At 41.3% G+C, this 20,544-nt stretch overlaps 3 protein-coding genes across 4 annotated transcripts; all 3 read right to left on the reverse strand.

Moving 5' to 3' along the window:
* Positions 1-654: 654 nt before the first annotated feature.
* On the reverse strand, positions 655-4,925 carry trim59 (tripartite motif containing 59). 2 transcript variants are annotated; one of them, XM_004075631.3, is made up of 5 exons: positions 4,642-4,925; positions 2,816-3,105; positions 2,525-2,743; positions 2,082-2,291; positions 655-2,006 (listed from the first exon to the last, which is right to left on the reverse strand). In XM_004075631.3, exons 2-5 carry the CDS (start codon positions 3,068-3,070, stop codon positions 1,428-1,430), a joined length of 1,263 nt encoding a protein of 420 aa, XP_004075679.1. In that variant the 5' UTR covers positions 3,071-3,105; positions 4,642-4,925; the 3' UTR covers positions 655-1,427. The 2 variants fall into 2 exon arrangements, with proteins under 2 accessions (XP_004075679.1, XP_023817832.1); XM_023962064.1 differs by having other exon boundaries at positions 2,816-4,925.
* Positions 4,926-5,028: 103 nt separating this feature from the next.
* Positions 5,029-17,835, reverse strand: kpna4 (karyopherin subunit alpha 4). The gene is made up of 17 exons (XM_004075368.4): positions 17,605-17,835; positions 15,608-15,652; positions 15,373-15,462; positions 13,901-13,930; positions 13,713-13,765; positions 12,933-13,028; positions 12,540-12,625; positions 12,220-12,306; positions 11,962-12,131; positions 10,063-10,107; positions 9,819-9,950; positions 9,333-9,461; positions 8,630-8,734; positions 8,483-8,554; positions 8,129-8,291; positions 7,940-8,034; positions 5,029-7,308 (listed from the first exon to the last, which is right to left on the reverse strand). Exons 1-17 carry the CDS (start codon positions 17,671-17,673, stop codon positions 7,213-7,215), a joined length of 1,563 nt encoding a protein of 520 aa, XP_004075416.1. The 5' UTR covers positions 17,674-17,835; the 3' UTR covers positions 5,029-7,212.
* A 1,170-nt stretch (positions 17,836-19,005) lies between these two features.
* On the reverse strand, positions 19,006-20,456 carry arl14 (ADP ribosylation factor like GTPase 14). Its single transcript, XM_011482500.3, has 2 exons — positions 19,999-20,456; positions 19,006-19,771 (listed from the first exon to the last, which is right to left on the reverse strand). The coding sequence occupies exons 1-2, from the start codon at positions 20,311-20,313 to the stop codon at positions 19,463-19,465; spliced, it is 624 nt and encodes a 207-aa protein (XP_011480802.1). The 5' UTR covers positions 20,314-20,456; the 3' UTR covers positions 19,006-19,462.
* Positions 20,457-20,544: the final 88 nt, after the last annotated feature.

Below are 20,544 nucleotides of genomic sequence, written 5' to 3' on the forward strand. Positions count from 1 at the left end.
GAATTGTGAAATTCATATTTATTTAAAATACAGATACAATTAAAGCTTTTCCTTTACTATAACTAGCCATTTAGTTTGTAATGAATAAAGATTAAAAAAGACTTTTAGAATGGTGTAAAAAAATTTAAATTTTGACTAATCAGAATGCAAGACACGCAAATGTTTCCTGGACAGTCTCGATCAGTCGATCACAGAATGATCAAACTCCACAGGACAAGCAGAGTTAGGAGGCTGATCTACGAGAGGTGCATCCATAACCCTTGTGCTATCCTAGGCACTTTAACATTGGGAGTTGGGTCATCTAGACCCACTAGACAGTGCTCTGAACCTTTTTTCAATGATTTGTGATCTTCACTGGTTTCCATGGATTACATGAAATCTTTCCACCTTTGTCATGGTAGAGAGAACACGTCAATGTAAGGGTGAGGTCATCTAAGACAGCACCAGGGGTTAAACTGCTTTCTGAGAAGAGAAAAATGTCGACAAACTACAATGAAAGAATTATTTAGGGGGAAAACCATTAGAGAATGTAGGGGGTACCATGAGGAATGAATGGACTGCTGCTTCTAGATTCTTCTGTACTTTACATTCTTAACTGGGGGCTTTGACCGATTTTAGTCATCAAATGTCAACAAAAAACTACATGATCACCTATGAATTCCCCTTTGATTTTATTTCTCAAACCTTTATTTAAAAAAAAAGCAGAACACTTCCAAAGACGAGCACAACACCTTTCAGTTACACAAAAACTTGAAGCTACGTGAGCTGTGAATAAAGAACACAGCCCAAAAAGGCTACATGTTTAAATTCTTGTCACTTTTTTCAAATTTCTTCTTGATCAATACGCTTTGGAGTGATAGTTTCCCATAATTCATAGGGTGAAAACACGGTGCCTTGAGTATTTTGAACCATCCCTCAGACCCACAATAACTTTACGTGACCGCTGGTTCTTAAACATCCATCCATCTTCAGAACCCGCTGAATCTCTTTCAGGGTCGCGGGGTTGAGCTACTGTCGGGTGAAGGCGGGGTCCACCCTGGACATGTCGCCCGTCTGTTGCAGGGCCACACACTCTAGGGACACTTTAGAGTCACCAATGAACCTATGAAGCCTGTTTTGGGACATGGGAAGAAGCGGCCAGTAAAAACCCACACGTACAGGGAGAGCCTGCAAACTCCACACAAAAAGGACCCCACCCGGATTTGAACCAGGGCCTTCTCACTGTGAAGCACGAGTGCTAACCACTGCTCCACTGTACCCAGTTAGTTTAGTTACTGTCCCGACTACTGTTGGGCTAAGGCGGGGTACATCCTGGGCAGGTCGCCAGTCCGTCGCAGGGCATGCAATCACTTTAACCGTCTTTAAAACCTTAAAAAGATTCTTTTTTTTCTGCATTCCAACAATAATGGAGAACACGTCTTCATCTTTCAGGAAGAAGGTGTTTCAAAAAAAGCAGCCATGACCTGAAAGACCTGATCCCTCAGTAAAGAAAGCTGTGAGCTCCACCCATGCAGAGTGACCCCCGTGGTCGTCCACGCCCACATTACCCCCTCCTCGACAGATGCGAGGAAATCCCCAGTCTGGCTGTGGACCAACTGACCAAAGTGAGGCCAGCCGGCTCTTCCGAGCGGGTTCAACCACACCGCCGTCAGCAGCAGCGTCACCAGGAACGCAGAAACGGCCAGCAGCTGGTCGGGCCACGACACCCTCGCAGCTGCGGCGCTCCCATCTGCAGCCGCCGCCTCTGCACTGCCGCGTCTGGTGCAGCAGCAGACGGCGGGGACGGGCGCTTCCTCCAGAGCCCCGATGGTCAGCGGGGGCCAGTGCTGCTGCAGGTAGTCGGCCGCGCGCGGCGTGACCGAGAGCTTGATGGCGTGCGGCAGCGGCGCTTTGAGGAACTTGTCCACTCTCTCTCGGAACAAGTGCACCTTCTCCAAGAAGGCCAGCGGGGATTCCTCCTCCTCTTCCACCGACGAACCCAGAGACATGAGCTCCAGCTGCTCCTCCTGCGGGACACAAAGTTGGTGGATTCCGCCGCGTGGCAAAAATTCGGTCACTGAATTCGGGGCAAAGCCACCCACCTGCAGCTCCTTGACCCTCTGGATCAGGGGGTCATACGCCTGGGACACCTCAGCAGCAGCTTTGTCCAGAACCTCCAGGTAAGCCTCTTTCTTTTTGGCCATTACCAACGCCAGGGAGTGAAAAAACTGGGTCACGTCGTCCCGGTCCTGTCTCAGCAAACCCTCGCATCGGGTTTTTTCCTGCTCCAGCTGCTCCCCCAGCTCACAAACCTTAAAATTCACACAACCGCACGTTCAAACTGTCTCTATTCTAGCTTTTGTTATGAAAAAATCCAAAATGCTGATGAATTTCTGACTGACAGGTTCGCGCGGGAGCCTGTCAGTCAGAAATTCATCAGCATTTTGGATTATTTCAAGCTTTTTCCCCAAAATGTTGAATGTTTTGGATACATTTTGCCATAATCTTGCAGATCTAACCACTCCGCCATGAAAGCCCCGCCCACCTCAGCCCATCTGTGCTCGGAGAGCTCGGCCAGCTGCTGGGGAGTGGCCTTCTCCCTGGCGAAAGCGGCCTGCAGGTCGTCTATGGGGTGGCCGTGGTGCTGCCCGACGGTCAGACACAGCCCGCAGATCAGCTGGCGATCCTGGATGCAGTACATGTTGAGGGGCTGTCTGGGGTGCTCCTGGCAGGACGGGGGGCGTGGCTCCTCATCTCGCTGGTACTTATAGCCCCCAAAACAGAAAAAGAACGTTAAAATTGAAACGTCCCACCGAGGCACAAAACTCCTCCACACCTTTTCAATGATGGCCCGCAGGGAGACGTTGCTGGGCAGGGCGTCCACGCCCGCCGGGGGCAGCTCCACCACGCTGCGACAGTTGGGGCATTTGATTGGTAGGCGGAGCGGGCGCCATATGGAATAGTTGGTGGACACCTGCAGCAGGTTCTCCAGGCAAGGTTGGCAGAAGGTGTGCGAGCACGGGAGGACCCGCGGGTCGGAGAACAACTGGTAGCACACCGAGCAGGTCAGGTCCTCCTCCAGGCTGTCCATGACAGAGACGGGAGGCCTGGATTAGGACTGCAGGCCTGGAAGGGAAGTCTGGAAAGTCAGGAGAACGGAAAGAAAACAGCGCATCGCACAACGGAAATAAAGCATCAAAGCAAACATATGATTAATTCTTTTATTTTGAAGCACCATGACACTTTTTATGTCATCGGATTATCTGAAAATAAAATAAAAATAAAGTATTTTAGACCATCAAGAAGGGTAATGCAATAAAGACTTTTTAGTCCCTTTACTTGTAAAAATTGAAACTCATTCAACCAAAAATTTTTAAATAATTCTGGTTGATTTCTTACTGACCACTATCAAGCAGGAGCCACAAGGTCTTACTTCATTCACCCTTTGGAAAAATAAGACACAGGTTTGTATTTATGTTGTCATTATGATAAATAGAAAAGAACACAAAACACAGAGGAAATAGCCGTTTCTTTGAGTTAACTTTAAACAGAGGTTCCCAATACTTTCTTTCAAAATAAAAGCCTCCATGTACTATAAGGATCATCTCAATGCAGCTAATTTAGTCGTAGGTAGTGTCATGTCAGCAGTAAATTATTTATTCCAGTACTGCTTACTGACCTCCAATTGATTTTTTTTTAATATGTGGCGCTCAAAAATCTGTCCATACGTTAGTTTGACTTGTGATACGTACTGTCCTTCAACTGTTTATCAATGAGTTGAACTAGAGGCTCTAGAGCTGCTGGTTCTAAACCACTGATCTAGACTTTCTAAAATGCCTTCAGTCCAATTTCAATAAAACAACATACAAACTACAGGGAATTGTTTTTCATTTTGGGCTGGACAGTTAAAATCTCCAGGAAATTCCTAAAATAAAGGAATATATTTATTTTAATCTAAACAAGCGCAATCTGAGAAATATAAATGATGAAGACCCAAATGAGAAGGTAAAAAGAGCAGCGAGAAAAATATGTATTGAAATGTAAATCTTATCATAACCCATTCGATTAATTTGTCAGCCATTATCAGTCATTACTCAAAGAGAAATAATTAAAAAAAAAAACATTGACTAGATGGAGCTCAATCCTTCAAAAGGGAAATGTGAGAGCTCTACTATTTATTTGCTAAATGAAATTGAATGTCTTGTTTCTAAAGGTTTGGCCTCTGAGCTTTTCTGCTGGCTCTCATCATCGTGTTGTGTGGGGATCAGGAGGACCGTCTCTGCTCCTGTTACAGCCGCCAGAGCAGGAACAATAGCGGCCTCGATGCCAGCTGCCACCCCGTCCCAGCACCTCAGTCCGGACAGTCTGCTCAACATGATCCGTGCGTGGAAACTGGGACAAAGTTGGCGCCGCGGTTCAAATGGACGTGAACACGTCGTGCCTAGCTTTACTTTTAGCTCATTTTAAAAACACTAGTCTAGCATCAGGAATGTTTGTGCTCGCAATTACCAAAACAAGTTCAAATCCTTTTAACTTAGCACTGCTAGCAAAGCTATCATGTTACTTCAGTGTCAGCTCGGAAATGTTTTTTGTCTTGTTCGCCTGTTAGATGTGATGGCGTAAACAATGTTTTCGTAAGGAAATTATTTGTTTCAGACTCACCGTCACTTCAGAAGGAAAGTGTCCGTCTGAGCTTCCCTTTTCCTGTTCCTACCGGTGCTGCCTTCAGGGACACTTAGAATAAATCCCTCCTAAATACAAGCTGCGGATAGAGACACGGAAGCACGCGTAATTTTAGCAGCACAAACCTATGCAAAAATTATTTAAAATACGAAATATACTAAAAATATTTCTGATTTTGGGTACATCTTACTTTTGGAAGTACAAACAACAGAAGATAAACAATTTTTTGACAGTTTCCAAATGCACCACGAAACTGCGCATGCGAACAAACTGTCTCTCTGGCCAATCAGCAGGCGCCGTCACCGATTTGAACCGAACTTCAGACGCAGGCGCCTCTCCACCAACAGAGCACACACACGCAGTCACTCAGGGTTTCACCATTTATTTTCTTGAAGATAACCCATCCTGCAGCCTTTCCCAAAAAACTTGTTCTCAGGCAAAGCCGCATTTTATTTTTTTCCTTCAATAGTTTTAGATTTGAAACCACGTTTGCTAACAAGGAATGCTGCAAAACCAAATGAAAAAAAAGGAAGGAAAAAAAACTATGTTTAAACAGAAGGATCGTGAGCACAATGTGTAATCATCACTACAGTGTATCAAGGTAACAAAAACTGAAAAGGGGGGGGTAAGCTTGTACACCTAGCTGGTAAGAGGAAGAAAGAGGGGGACTGCAGGGTACTCATGTTACAGCAAATTTGTTTGCCAGTTTATATATTATTTAGGGAAACCCACAAAGAACAACTCCAGTCTGCATTTGGGACACCACAAGAAAAAGGACTTTTGAGTCCCTCTTTAATTGATATACATTAGCAGATTAATTCCTGCTGCTCCTGAAATAAAGTTAATGTTCTCTCAAGTATCACGAAAAGGGATCGATGGATCTGTCTAGAAAAATCAAAAGCCGGGGTTGCGCCGCATAATCCGGAGAACGTTTGCAGGTAAACCCCAGAAAGATTTCAGGCCTCACTTTGCAGAATGATGTGCAAAACCATACAGATTATTTTGCAAACTGGACACTAGCATAGACTAAGGGAAGGGTAAACATGTAACATCTAAGCACAGTTTTACTTAAAAATGAAAAATTACACTGTTACCACAGTCTAAGGAAACTAAAATACCCTAAAAAGAACTGTGCTATAGTTTAGTACATGCAAAGGTTATGATTAACAATCCTATGTGACAAGGCTGTTGTTCTATTCTCCCTCGGTGATAATCAAAGCTATGGCAACAATACTGCAAGCTGTGATTTTTGCTGTAAAACTTAAATGATAAAAAGAGGAAGTTACAGGAGGAACAGATCGTTTGGTTGATTAGGGTTTATGGTGTCAGAATTTCAGAGCCCAAAGTCCGGTGCTTCAGGTTCTGGTGGAGAGGTGTAATACAATCGTCATCAAGTCACTGTTACAGAAGCAGTGAAACTAAAAGCTGAAACGGAAAATATAAACATAAAGGAAACACACTGGAGGCAGAAAGAAAAGCCCAAAAGCATCTTAATTCAATGCACTGCTGCTCCACATTGCCTTTAACATTGTCCAGTGTCAGTGAATACTAACTTAAAAGTTCACCAAAAGAAAAAAAAAATAAAGTCCTTAGATGACGATTTTTTTTGTTTTCCATGTCCAAAGTTCTTCCTTTCAGGGACTTGAGGATCAGTCTCACACAAAGGCAGAATTTCTTTCCTGAATCCTTTGCTAAACTTATTGTTGCGTTTTTCAATTGTTTCTCTTCGGATCTTTTTGTATCTTTTCCCGTCTCTGCATGCGTTCTCACCCAGCCTTGCACACTCCCACTCACGCACACACAAGTCAGCCGTCCCACTCTCGCTCTCACATGCGACACGCGCAGCCGGACTCCTGGCCATGCCCACCAGGGGGGAGAGGATGGCGCCCCGTCGGCCGGGGCGTCTTTGTTGGAGGAGATGAACCTGGCTCCTCAGCACTGAGTCCAGACAGTCATACACAATGGGTCCATACACACACATGTCTAATAGCGTGGCCGATTGGGGGAGGGGCACATTGAGGCTGGTGCCGTCTCAAGTCGGAGGACCGCAGAGTTGCGATGGTTTGAGGTTCATCTCAGTCCTTATTGACAGTATTTTCTTTCTGTGTTTTGTCGTTATGTTTCAAGATCTCTTGATAGCTTTTTTGTGAATGTCCATGGTTCTCCCTGGTTAGACATCGACTTTTTTTTGTTGTCATTTGAGGAAGTTTTCCGAAGACGACCGCTCCAATAACACAGAAGTTATGTCGGCATGTCTCTCAACGCATTCGATGTGGATGTTTTGCTTATTTTTTGTTTTCAACATGTAGCCACTCATTCTCACTCGCACCCACTCGCCATCTCAAACTTCATTTGGGCCGGTTCCCCTGGAATGCCAAATGAAATCTGTATATTTTCCTTTCAGATAAGATGCAGCCATGGATCCCACGAGCCAAGCACAATGGATCGAATTTCTCACACTCGCTCTCTCTCGCTCTTTCTCTCCTAATTTATTTATGTTGAACAGAGTGCTGCATCGTGAACAAAACTCCAGAATACCCCAGATGACGTCTAGAACTGGAATCCCTCGGCTGGCACGTTGGCAGAGTTAAAGCCGTAAGTCCCGCCCTGGATGGTCTCTGGGACCAGGCTGGTGTCTTCATCGATCTGAAAGGAGAGTCCAGGGGTTGAAATGTGTCGCATAAGAAGCCAGAGATCAAACCAAGTGGTGCTGTAGGTCTACTATAAACAAAATCATTCACAAATTCACAAATCATTGAAGAAAAAAGGTTCAGTGCACTGTCTAGTGGGTCTAGATGACCCAACTCCCAATGTTAAAGTGCCTAGGATAGCACAAGGGTTATGGACCCACACCAATGAAAATCATATTGCAGGTGGGGTTTTTTAACGCAATCTTGTGGCATTTTTCACGCGATGGAGAATAAATATATATAAAAAATGTGATTTTTGCTGCACCGGTAATGTTAGGTTAGTGGGTGTGAGGGGCTGTGAGCTAGTGGGAGCGCATATAAACAGATACATTTTGGGAAATAGAGGCAGAGGCAAATTTGTGGTGAACTATTGTCGCTCTGCAAAAACTTTGTCCAACAAACAGGTTTTTAGATTTTGGTTAAAAACGTCCAAATCATAATTAGGAGACCACTGGGAACGCTCTAGAAAAAAGATCATAGGATGATCAGAGTGGGAAAACATGCAGTGTGTTGACAGTCAACTCTAAACTAAAAAGTTCCAACATAAAACACATTTACAGCCATTTCTTCAGTTTGGTTCAACTTACATCATCAGATGAGAAGTACTGATCAATAATTTCGTAAGCCAATTTGTAGATATCTTCATTTTCGTGATTTTGAAGTTGCTCCACTTTTTCCAAACCTGTGATTAAAAAAAAAGACAAAAAATATTTGCAGCACACAGAAGCTGTTGAGTGGAAAGGGATGAAACCTCAGTGTTAGACGTTGAAACCCACCTCCACATTCCTCAATGAGGTTAGCAATAGTTTCTGCCTCGTCGTCAGCCATCTTTAGGATATTGCTGAGACCATCAAGGACGACCTGCACCACCTGAGCGTCCTTCACTGTGAGCAGGTTGCAGAAGGGAGGAATCACCTGTTTCTCAATGAGGTGAGCCACCTATGATTGTAGAAAGAGAGCATTAATAATGCATTCAAGTAAAAAATACAAATGACTAGGCAAAAAATCAGAGTACCTGTGCTTTTATTTATGCAAAAACAAAACAAATCACAGTTGGCATTTTCCCAGTAAAAACTGGCATATAGATACCAGATTAAGTAGTCCAAGTAAACTAAAGCTGAGGTTCTCACCTGATCTTTTCTGCCACTTATTGTCAGGTTACTGATGGCCCACGCTGCTTCTTTCTGGGTGCCAAAGTCGCCCTACAAAAAAGAAAAACTATCAGCAACACACTCTGAATTTTTACAATATGTATTTCATTTAGAAATCATGCAAACCTTGTCAAGCAGGTGGATGATCATGGGGACCAGCTTGGCATCTATGACTGCCTGCACCTGCTGCTGGTTCCCTGCTGTAATGTTGGACAGGAACCACACTGCCTCCTACAGGGCAGAACATGCAGCAACCAGAGAGCGTGTTTAGGGATCACACATGTGCCTCCACGTTTTGTTTAAAAAAGCAACACAAGAAAAAACAGTTTTTTTCTGACTACAGCGAGGCAACAGAAACAGTTTGTTCTTAAACTGGATCAGAATCCAGACGTCAGCAGAGCGGCGCCGACATCTGGTCGAGACAAAGGTGTTGTGGGTGGGGCGAGGGTGATTTGAGGCTCTAATCATCGACCAGCCACAGAGCAGGCCTCTTTTTCTGAATGGCTGGTCTCAGATGCACCCCGATATCAACACTTATTCAGCACCCTGCTTTCCACCACCCCCATGATATTACACAGTCACGCAAACAATCGACCCCCCACCATCACCCCTACCACCCCCAACCCAAGTAATCCCCTACAACTCTCCGATGCCTTCTTTAACCATCTTCATCCTCGCGATCATCCACGGTGAGACTTTGTTGTTTTCTATGAAACCCCCCTCCAATCTTTCACCCAGCATTCACACACTAACACCACGTCTCTGATTTCATCACTTCCAGACAGCGTGTGCAGCAGTTTAAGACACTCAGAGCTGCAGCAGACGTTACCTTGTTGATTTTCTCTTTTGGGTGGGTGAGGAGTGCTGGGAAGTGGCTGAGGGCGTCACAGTTGAGCACTACCTGCGTCTGCTCGTCTGTGCCGGTCACTATGTTCCCAACGGCCCTGAGGGCAGCAGTCTGGATGAGGTGGAAATGACACAACCATCAACATGAACTCATCAATTCTAGAAAACTGCACAAGTTTAGATGTGAAAGCAGCAGCAGTGCTCAATAACACAAGTGATCATCCTCAGAAGAAATGTGACAATTTTAAAGACAAAATTACACAAACACCATTATAGTTTGTTTATAAGATAGCAGTTTTAACTACGCAGTGTTTTGTGTTTTTTAATAAAAGTTGGAAAGTTGGTGTTAAGTTTTTTAGTGGTGGTGTAAAAAGCCAGAGTAAAGCCGAGTCTTTGTTTAAAAGCAAAGACACCTTCCCAAATGAATAAGTAATATATGACAGCAGCAACGACAGTCTCTTCTTCCCACCTGAACTTTGACCTCTTGGTGACTCAGTAGAGGTACCAGATGAGGGACAATGCCTGAGTCGATGACCATTTGGATCTGCTCATTTCCAGCATCAGTCAGGTAAGACAAAGCCCACACGGTGTCCACCAAGATCTAGAAGCGGTAAAGAAAAGAAATAAAGGAAACGTTTTTTAAAACCATGTTTAGGCAAATGCTGTCACCTCCAAACCAGTGAGGACAGAACAGCACAGCCTGTTATACTTACACTGACATCAGTGTGATGAATCAGCACACAGAGAGCTGGCAGGATCTGAGAAAATAAAAACACATTACAAAGTGTAGGGATGGATAAAGACAGTGAATAACAGATTATATTTAAAGTCCTCACATCTCCAGAAAAATCTATTCTTATCCTGTACTACGGCCTGCAGTTTCAACACCCTACTCATCCTTTAAACACCATTTTCTCTGCTTTCACTGGTTCAGACGGATGAGACATCAAAGCGTAATCCCTTTGCAACGCTCATTCTCAAATTCAGGACACAATCTAGAAGGGCTGGAATTGAGAGAAAAGAAGACTCCCACCTACAATTACCTTATGGCAAAGGAAGACCAAAAACAGCTGAATGTAGTTATTCATATTTCCTTTCTTCTTTTCAGTGATCAATTATGATTAAATGATGAAGATACAACTGAATTCTCTAATAATCCAGCCGTGAATAGGGAGTTAACATAGATAACGGTGTTCATTACAGAAGTAACCTTGAGGCATGTTCAAATAGGTTTGCAAGTCCAGATGTCTTTGGTCTTTTGCAGTATGATCTGATGATTCTACAGTTGATCATTTTAAAAAGACTTTTCTGCAGATATTCAGCTGCAGACAATCGTCGACAAGCCTGATTCAAACTACAGTGTAAAGGTTTAACCACAAGTTTACCGGAGCTTTTGTGCACTATGACAGCGCGTGTCATCTCTGTGAGGGAGGGGTTTGTTCGTCTACACATTTAATTCAATTCAATTTTATTTATATAGCCCAATATTACAACAATAGTCATCTCAATGGGCCTCATACCAGCAATTGTATAATAAACATGAATCATTAAGAACATAAAGTCATACAATTCAATAGGTAATGGCTAAACTAAACTAAACTGGGCATCCCTACACATAGACCTTCGCAGTAAGTAAAAACTAAACTGATTCCGAAAAAAAGAAAAAACCTCAGGGGAGCCCACATGAAGGAGGGATCCTCCCCCAGGATGTACAGGCGATGTACCAGAATTCCTAGAAAAGAATTAGCTTATCTAACGTTACAACTACATTTTAAGAGGTTTAAGATGCCCTCTGATGAAATTGTTGTGAATCAGAAGTAGCTTAAAAAAAGGCTTTTTGAAAAAGCATATTTGTGACTTAGAAAATATGCTGGACGGACCATTAAATCCCTGCTCTGCTCCATTCTGATGCCTCTGCTCCATTCTGATGCACTCATTTCTAGATGCATGTGTGTCAGTTTTCCTCGTCTGAGCTGACATCTGGCTCAAAACTGTACGGCTGGACGGCTCCAATATTACTCACCATTTTTATTGCAACACTAATATTAGGTTGGGGTTGTGAGGGGCTGTAAGCTAGCAGGAGAGCATGTAAACAAAGAGCTCTCAGCAACGGGTAGGGAAAGGGGGGTGGGGTTGCCCCCCCACAACAGTCCCACCCACAGCTAAGAGCCAAATTTCTAACTGCTGCTCTGGAGAAACTATGTCCTACAAAACAACACTGTGTTGTTGTTTTTTTCTAACAATGGCATCATAATAATTAAAATACCACTGGGAATGCTTTTACAATAGCTCAAACGATGATCGGAGAGGAACTTTACTGTTAGAACTACATTGTAATGGAACAGCTCAACATCTCATCACCTGTGAAGTGATATGGAGAAAAAAGGATGGCTTCTTCAACGCACAAACTGGTACAGCTAAAACCTGTCATTTTAATCTTACTCAACCATCTCCCTTTTTAAAAGAACAGATCTATTTCTAATTGTTGCGGTCTGTATGGGCTGTTAAAAAGAAACATGTTTTCAGCAATAGTTGGATATAAAAATTGCGACTCTAAAATAACACCATGACACACAGATCCCATTACGCTTCATCTCTTTGTGGGTGCTTACCTCCTGGATTGTTTCCATGGGTGGTGGAGGGTCCTTGTGACGGCAAAGGTTGACCATGACCCAGGTGACATTGCGGAGGAAGGTAATGGGGATGGAGGGGCTGATGAATGACAGCAGGGGCTTAACCACACCAAGGCTGATCACATAGTCTCGGCACTGAGGACCATCCCCTGCACAGAACGGGTTAACAAAGCATGGGAAATTTGGATTAAACACTCGTATTAGACACTCGTCAGATCAGATTAGGCGGTTACTCACCGATGATATTACCCAGGGCCCAGACAGCCTGTTCACAGACATTCTGGTGAGGAGAGTGGAGCAGCCTCAAGAACAGCGGAACAGCATCTGAACAAAACACCAGGAACGAAAATGTGAGCAAAGGCTCCAACAAATGTGCAACTCAAGAAGAGGCTCAAACTTTCTTATCAGAGCATCTACATCTCAAAAGAAGTGGTCATTCAACAAAAAACAGCTATTTATACTCAGCCTGTGTATCTACCAAGAAAATTCATTTTAAACAAACAAAAGATCTGACTAAACTAAATAAGTATTGCGTCTTTAAAAACAGTGGCACTTACTGGACTGAACCACAGCCTGGGTCTGCTCTGAGGTGCCAGATGCTATGTTGGTTAAAGCCCAGGCAGCTTCAAACTGGAGAGATGGACTAAAAAACACAAATAAGACACCAGGATTTATCAGAATTGTGACTGCACAAGTGAGTGGGAGAGGGCAGGGGTAAATTACAGTAAGAGCATGGCGATGAGTCACCATTACTGCAAGGTACTGAGGAGAAAAAAAGGCTTCATTTACATAACAGCAATATGATTAAAATGCAGAGTGGGCTAAACCTCACTTATTGGAATAACTTAATGCACCAAGCTAGACCATTAAAACATGTTACTTTGAATCAGCACAAATGCCTAAAAACAGTTATATTCTAATGCAAACAAACAGAACTACAGCTTGCTTACTTGTCATCTCTGTCCAGGCAGTGGACCAGTATAGGCAGGATCCCAGACTTAATGAGGTCATCTATGGGAGGATTACGGTCACTGGACAACAACTTCCTATAAAAAAAATTATAACATGAAATCAGCCTTAAAGGAAATTTGATTGTTCCAGACCAACTAATAATAAACTATGGACACAATGTAATGACACATATGTTAGTCCTAGCATCAGATATTGCCATCTGTCTCCACAGCTAAAACTCAAACCCAAGTATTAACTTTAAAAGTGACTACAAAGGATTCACAAATACACAGAACTGTTGAAGAATAAACATTGCTCATTATTTTTAAGTAGTTTTGCTGCACTACACAATTTCTAGAGGCTAGCATGACGCACTTGCATTAAATATAACGTCCATTAATCAAGAGGGTGACATGCTGTAAGTCAGGAAGAGAAAAATATTCTGCCTTGGAATTTCATCAGCAACATACTTTGGCAAAAGGAAATCAAGTGCAAGCAAAAGGCCCTCTGCATTGGTTTGCTACTGCAGAGGCTTGTAAACACATCTGTGAGCCACATGTAGGTTGTGGAAACAAAATGCCTTTTTCTACAGCAGAAATGCAGCATTAGGTGTATTACAGCATTGATGCAATGAAATATCAAGTCTTTAGGACAATGACGTATATTGCAACTATGGATGTTTTCAAATGAGTCCACCATTTGCTCCACAGAGCAAAAAATACTAAGACTTTTGTTTTGGTTAAAGTACAAACAAAAACTACAAACTAAAGTGTGTTTACCTAGCAGCCTGAACAGCACTCAGCTGGACACCCTGGTTGTCACTAGTGGCATTCTATATATCAAAGGAAACAAGATGATTAGTCAGTGAAACTGAATAAATACGTGCTTTATAAAACTGGTAATAAGGACAACAAAATTCCGTTAGCAAGACCATAAATTCCAAAGGAGAAATTAAATAGTGACTTACTTGTACTATTGCTTCAAGAGAGGTGTTTTGCTGCAAAAGAAAGTTTCCTGGAGTTATTGCATTTGAATTATGTTTCATATTTGGTGCATAAAGCTCTTAAAACACAGAAACCTTGCTCAAATAGTCTTATGATTCAAAAACAAACTAACCAGAGCAGAAAATGAGCTTGGTTACTTAACCCGAAAATGTGTTGAGAATCAGTCAGGAGGTTAAGACACGAGGCCAGTATTTAGCATGGCAATGTGCCTTCTGGCAACTTAACATGATAACTCCATAAGTAGTTCAGACTGTTTCTGAATAGGAACCTAATTGGGAGTTAGCCTGGCTGATGGCAGAGAAAAAGAAAAAAACCCACCAGATTCCTTCGATTTAGTCCAAATTGTCAACACTGAGGACAATTAGCAGTCGATTTGGAGATAAATAACAAAATAAAATAAAATTATTGGGTAAAAAGAAAGTTTATATTTGTGACTCCATTTGATGGTTGTGGGAAATTATTAAACTGCCAGTTGTATCTTTTATATCTATAATAAAACTGTGCTATATACCAGATATCATTATGTAGGTTTGAAAACGAGCACTCAAAATGGCCTGGTTGGAACTGGTGACGACAACAGAAGCTCCTCAGGCAAGAAAACAAATGAAATCCTTTACAGTTGGAATGTGTTTTTTTAAACAGTCAAACTCCGGTCTATTAAGCATTTACACTGAATCTTTTACAAACTGAATGGCCATTACAAATCACCAACACACACATTTGTATTTCACTGTTTGTGAATACTCATAAAAATAAATCGATTTCTTATAAGTATGCACACAAAGAATTGTAGAACTAGTTTAGCTGCCAAGTAACTCCAGATGCCATTCAGAGATCGTCTTGTCATTGCTGATGCACTATGATACAAGTATCACCCTGTGAATTGAGCTTTATACACCTGGCTGTTAAAAGGAACCAGATTTTTTTCTCTAGACTGAACACTTCAATGCATGTTTTATCCAACAGTCTAAATTTTCTGTCATCTGAATCCAGATCAAACACACTTAGTTCAGCTTTAAGACATTTTCTAGATTTTCATCTGTCACCCATCTATTGTCTTTATAGCGCCTCTAAAATATCTAGAAATGCTTCATTCTTTGTGCCTGTAAGTATCTTGAGCAACAACTGAAGCTTTTGTGCACATTGATCAAGAAAAATGAGTACATAGCAAGACAAACTGCACACTTTGAAACAATCTTGCCCCACCTAGTCAGTACAAAATAAAGCAGCATCCTAAATGCAAAAGTCTAAACCTAACCTGCTCAGCATCTGAAGACTTTCCAAAAATGTACAAAATCTCAGTACAAATTCAGTCTATACCATATCTGACAAGCTGTCATCCCTGTTGCTAATAGTAGTATTGCAATTCAAACATGCAATATATGGTTTTTCTGAATAATGGTGTAAAAAAGGAATATTTGAAAGATAAACTCACTGATCTGAAATCTCCATCAAGATCAGAGTCCTCACAGAGGTCCTCGTGGGGAACATTTCTCCTCTTCAGCAGATGCTCGTCCCTTTTGTTCTGTAATGAAAAAGTTAGTGAGCTCACTTCACTAATCATCCATTTATGTTACTGCAAAGTATATATAAAATATAGCTGAATATTCAATTCTGAGAGCATTCTGCAATATTAATTAAATAATGGCTTAAGTAAAGAGTTTATTTACCTTTCGAAGTTCCACGACAACCTCAGTCCTTTGTCTTCTCATCGTCTGCAAGGAAAATATTAAATTTAGTTAAATTAGGAAATTTCAACCTTCCAAACAAATTTAGAGAAATAAATGAGAATATCAGGGTACTGTGTATATTCGGGTATTGATGATGCAGGTCGTCTGGGCATTAAGTCTACAGCATCTATAAAGCAGAGGTCTGCAACTACAAATGAGTATCACAAGTCTGACTAAATGTAACTCAGCTTTAAGAACTACAGTACCTGACCGATACATCATTTTTACATTTTCAGGTTTCATTGTTCTTTTTTGACATATTTGTATCATATGCAAAAAGAAAAAAAAGTAAAATGGCAAAAATGGGAACTGCATTTTTAGGAAATGGTAGTATAGCAAGCTTTTTCAATAAAAAAGAAAAAGCAGGTTAATAGTTACAACAAAACAACATGACTGGAAGAAGACCTTAAGGATCACTTTTAGGGTTTTCCTATACAAGATTATTCATCTACCCATTACTTTATTCGATTTCTAGTCAAGCAAAACCTGTTGCAAATATTAAAACCATAGTTTGTTAGGATCCTCACTATGACCAGTTATGTCTCAATTGTGTCCACACAGTCAGTTGTTTTATTAGTGATAACACTGACCAAAAATAGTAAACATATTAATGTCATATGACAGAGATGACTTAAAATAGAACTATGAATGAGAGAAGTGATCTGGTAACCCACTAAAAACATCTTGAAAATCGCACGCACTTCCTCCCTCAGCTACCAGCTTAGTAATTACATCAAGCCAAATTTATTTCAGAAGCGGATATGTCTACAGGTTGCAGTGCATGATGTGACATTAGATGTGTTTCTATTCACGGTAAAGGTGCAGCTTTACTGTCCCACGTGGCCGCCGCCCTCTGAAACAATTCTACGTCAGATGCACACAGTGGAGGCAAAGTAAATGCAAATTGACAATGTTTGTTGACTCAATTCCTCGTGAACCTTTGCATGCATTAGAAGTTATTTACATTAAGTATTGAACCTTGGTGTTGATGCTTAAAGTTTATCATTGGAGAAACGAATTTCACGCGCGGTTCTCGAGTTGAAAGTCGAATAATTAACGTAACAATCATCGACGCCCCCCTCGCAACATATATGTACCTTCTCAAACAGGATGCGTGGTTTCCTGCGTCTGCAACCCCACCTGAAACCGATATCAATACTAGCTGGAATGCATTAACAGCTACGCGTTGACCTGACTGTAAATCACCTGGTAACTTATTGATCCGACATGATGAACCAACGTCCAGCTTTGATCTATGAATCATGTAGTAAACGTGTTAAGGGGAGACTGCTCTCCTGAGAATACGTCCTATTAACGCATAAAATAGAACTATATTACTATTGGTGTGGACTTGAGCCTAATATAAGTGGTCATGTTAGAAGCTTACTTGTTTCCGCCATTGTTTTTGATTATAAAGACGGGGGATGGGTGGAACTGCAGCCAACAGCACCGCCGCGCTAACCTAGCACGCAGTTGGGCTAACTGCAATGTTAGAAGTACGAACATCTGTCGTTGTTTTAGCTTAACTTAACACCACATTCTCAGAAGATAACGTAAAAGTACTTTGTAAATAATTGTATGCAAGCTGTTAACATTTCTGACCGAGCGAGACCGAACTGGGGGATGATATGCATCAGTGGAGTTAGCATGTTCCCGGAGGCCTTGCTAGCTGGTGGCTAGCAGAGCTGATCCAGCGGAGGCTTTTCTGACATGTTTTACACCCAACACGGTTTCGGGATAAAACGAAACCAGTTCGAAATTGACCCAACGATTCCAGCCTCCAATAAACACTGATTTCTGAAGGCCCTCGCCAGTTTCTGGCAGCAAAGTTGCCCGTGGTGTAAATTAGAAACGACGTCACAACGGAGCCGAGGGGCAAGGCTGAGCGCGGCGGCTGTGCAGACGAAAGCGAGGACACCGATCTTCGCAACTTTTACCTCCAAATCTCGGCCCTTGTTCTTGAAATTCTTTAGTCGCTGGTTGTCCAGTTTCTCGTTGTCGGCCATGTTAGTAGTTCTGATTACGTTAAATATTACTGGACAGAGTTTTAGCCGGTAAGCTATCTGTTTCTGGTTCCCTTTTCGCAGTCTTTCGTTAGTGGACTATTTTTTGCTGCTCGGTCCGCGGTGCATACTGGGAATGCCGGTGGTAGAGGGCAGCCTCGCTCTGGCGTAAGGGAAGGGTGGGGAAATCCCCCTCACTCTCATTGGTTTCACCGCTCACGTCTGTGTGCAGAAGACACCGCATTATACCGACTCACGTCTGCTCATGTTTAGGAAGGCAGACGTTTGATTCGTGATCACCTAAACTTAAATATGTCATTTCACTAAAACCCTATCCATGTCGCATCATTTCTTAAGGAGTTTTCATTAGGGAATTGTAAAATTCTAAATTCTTTTTATTATAATAAAATTATATATATATTAGATATATATATATTATATATTATACTATGTACTATTATACTATATTATATAATATATATATATATATATATATATATATATATATATATATATATATATATATATATATATATATATATATATATATATATATATATATATATATATAATGAATTAGTTTATGCTATTTCTCATAAGGCAGTCAAAATCTGAATAAAAAAAGGGAATAGGATTGCTCAATTTTGGCATAGTATTAAGAAGTAAGGCATTCTAGATCGGAGAACTGTCTTTTTTCTCTACAATACAATGCTAAAAATGTAATTCCCAGTTTCACACCATGTTGCCATTATATTCGATATTACAACTACAAAATTATCAGTAGTATCACGATTTTTATTGAATACCATTTTAAAAATAGAGCATCATGGAAAAGTCTATTCATTTGGATAATTAGATCTAAAAATTGAATATAGTGTACTGTTTAATTGATTTCTAATATTTATTTATTTTTACATAAATTTGGGTTCCACCTCATTAAAACCACGAAAACAAACTTTTAGTAAATCTGAATACTGTGGTGAAATCTGTCCAAATTCTGCGGGGCACGGATGTTTTAAACTATTTTAATCTGGACAATGTTTTCAATGGAATCATGGAAATGACTATACTTTTCCATAATATTTTATGAATATTTATATTTAACACCTTAAACCCAAAATCTTCATAAAAATTACATTTATTTGAAGTTCCAATATTAAAAAAAACATCAACATGAGAGATTTACTTTATTCATTTGGGAACTAATAAATCTGCTGTAACCTTTGTGCTATCTGAGTCACTTTAACATTGGGAGTTGGGTCATCTAGACCCCACAAGACAGTGCGCTGAACATTTTTTCTTCAATGATTTCACTGGTGTCCATGGATTACATGAAATCCTATTCACCTTAATCCACCTTTGTCATGGTAGGAAGAACACGTCAATGTAAGGATCGGGTCATCTGGACCCCACAGGAAAGCACAAGGGTTAAGTTCTCACTGATTTGGTACAAGTCATTAAATCAATATCATTTTGTTTCAGAAGACAAACACATTTTGAATAAAAATATATATATCATATATCTATCTATCTATATATATAGATAGATAGATATATAGATATCTATTTATATATCTATATATAAATGTATATCCTCAAAACCCAAAAGCTTTCCCTTAATGCTCTTGGTTTCTTATTTTCTTATTCCCAGCAGATCTTCTGCTTGTTCCATGATTTCTGGGAAGCCGCCCTTCTCCCTAACCTCTTTGAGCTCATAGATGCATCCGCTTTGCTGTCTGCAAATACGCAGCATAAGAAGACAAAAGTAAATCCAGCATGAACAAAAGAGATATCAGCTGCAACAAAAAAAGACTTTTTTTGCTGATGTGAACTTCAAGCCTTTTGCTTTCATCGTTAACTTGATGTGCTCTTGAGTCTGCCTCAGTGGAGTCTTCATCAAATACACCATTCTCCTGAAACCCTCCTCAAGCCCCATCCCAGTGACGGCTGAGCAGGGCTGAATGAACCACGCCCTTCCAGCACACACCCTTCTCAGGTCCAGTTTCAGGCTGAGGGCTTCTGGACTCCAGCAACCAGGGAGATCCTGTTTGTTGGCCAGAATTACAAGAGGAACTTCTTTAAGACTTTTGTGTCTCAGAACCTAAAAGGTAAAAAGAATAATAATAAAATTATTAAAATCAACAAAATCAAGATTTTTATTTTGTTCCCTTTTTTTGATGAATAGTTTGTAGATTTTTTTTTTTAACTTGTTTCGGAATAATTGTTTTTTAGTATTGCATTCACTGCTTCAGAAACAATAAAAATGCATATATACATAGGAACACTTGTATTTTTTTTCTGATCAAGGTTAGACATGAACTGAAATACCCGATGGAGTTCCTTGCAGGCCTCATCCTGCCTCTTCTCATCCCAGCTGTCCACCACAAACATCAAGCCAGCGGTGTCAGGATAGTAATGCTTCCAGTGGGGCCTCATCTTCCTCTGACCCCCAACATCCCACACTGTCAGTTCTGGACTGCTCCTGTCGGTTTCCAGGGTTTCCACATTAAAACCCACCGTCCGTACAGTTACCACGCTCTCGTTGTATTTCAGTTTGTAGAGCAGTGTTGTCTTCCCTGAGCCGTCCAGACCCAGCATCAAGACCTGCGCTTGTTTCTTGGGTTTGGATCCACGCGTACCCATGTTCCAGTGGAGCACAAGTTCCCTTTCAGAAAAGTTTCTTTATCCTCTTGAGTTTGTATGAAGGCTTGTGTGTCTGTGCTTTGTGAGCTTATATTGAGACTGGTGCCTTAAGAAGACCATGTGACCCCTCCCCTCTGTGACCAAATTCATGCTGTCACGGCTTTCAGGAAAGCTATTTTTACCCACAGTGACAGTGCATACATGCAGCTCACAACCAGAGAACAGAATGTA

The sequence above is a fragment of the Oryzias latipes genome, chromosome 13, assembly GCF_002234675.1.
Source record: "Oryzias latipes chromosome 13, ASM223467v1".
Classification (NCBI taxonomy): Eukaryota; Metazoa; Chordata; class Actinopteri; order Beloniformes; family Adrianichthyidae; genus Oryzias; species Oryzias latipes.

Excerpts from the sequence above, each read along its gene's own strand:
- arl14 (XM_011482500.3), bottom strand. The coding sequence starts at position 20,313 with ATGGGTACGCGTGGATCCAAACCCAAGAAACAAGCGCAGGTCTTGATG. Across the intron at positions 19,772-19,998 it reads CCTGCAAGGAACTCCATCGG|GTTCTGAGACACAAAAGTCT; the intron begins GTATTTCAGTTC and ends TTTACCTTTTAG.
- trim59 (XM_004075631.3), bottom strand. The coding sequence starts at position 3,070 with ATGGACAGCCTGGAGGAGGACCTGACCTGCTCGGTGTGCTACCAGTTG. Across the intron at positions 2,744-2,815 it reads TGCGGGCCATCATTGAAAAG|TACCAGCGAGATGAGGAGCC; the intron begins GTGTGGAGGAGT and ends GGGGGCTATAAG. Across the intron at positions 2,007-2,081 it reads AGAGGGTCAAGGAGCTGCAG|GAGGAGCAGCTGGAGCTCAT; the intron begins GTGGGTGGCTTT and ends TGTGTCCCGCAG.
- kpna4 (XM_004075368.4), bottom strand. The coding sequence starts at position 17,673 with ATGGCCGACAACGAGAAACTGGACAACCAGCGACTAAAGAATTTCAAG. Across the intron at positions 15,653-17,604 it reads ACAAGGGCCGAGATTTGGAG|ACGATGAGAAGACAAAGGAC; the intron begins GTAAAAGTTGCG and ends TTTTCCTTGCAG. Across the intron at positions 9,462-9,818 it reads ACCAAGAGGTCAAAGTTCAG|ACTGCTGCCCTCAGGGCCGT; the intron begins GTGGGAAGAAGA and ends CACCTCATCCAG.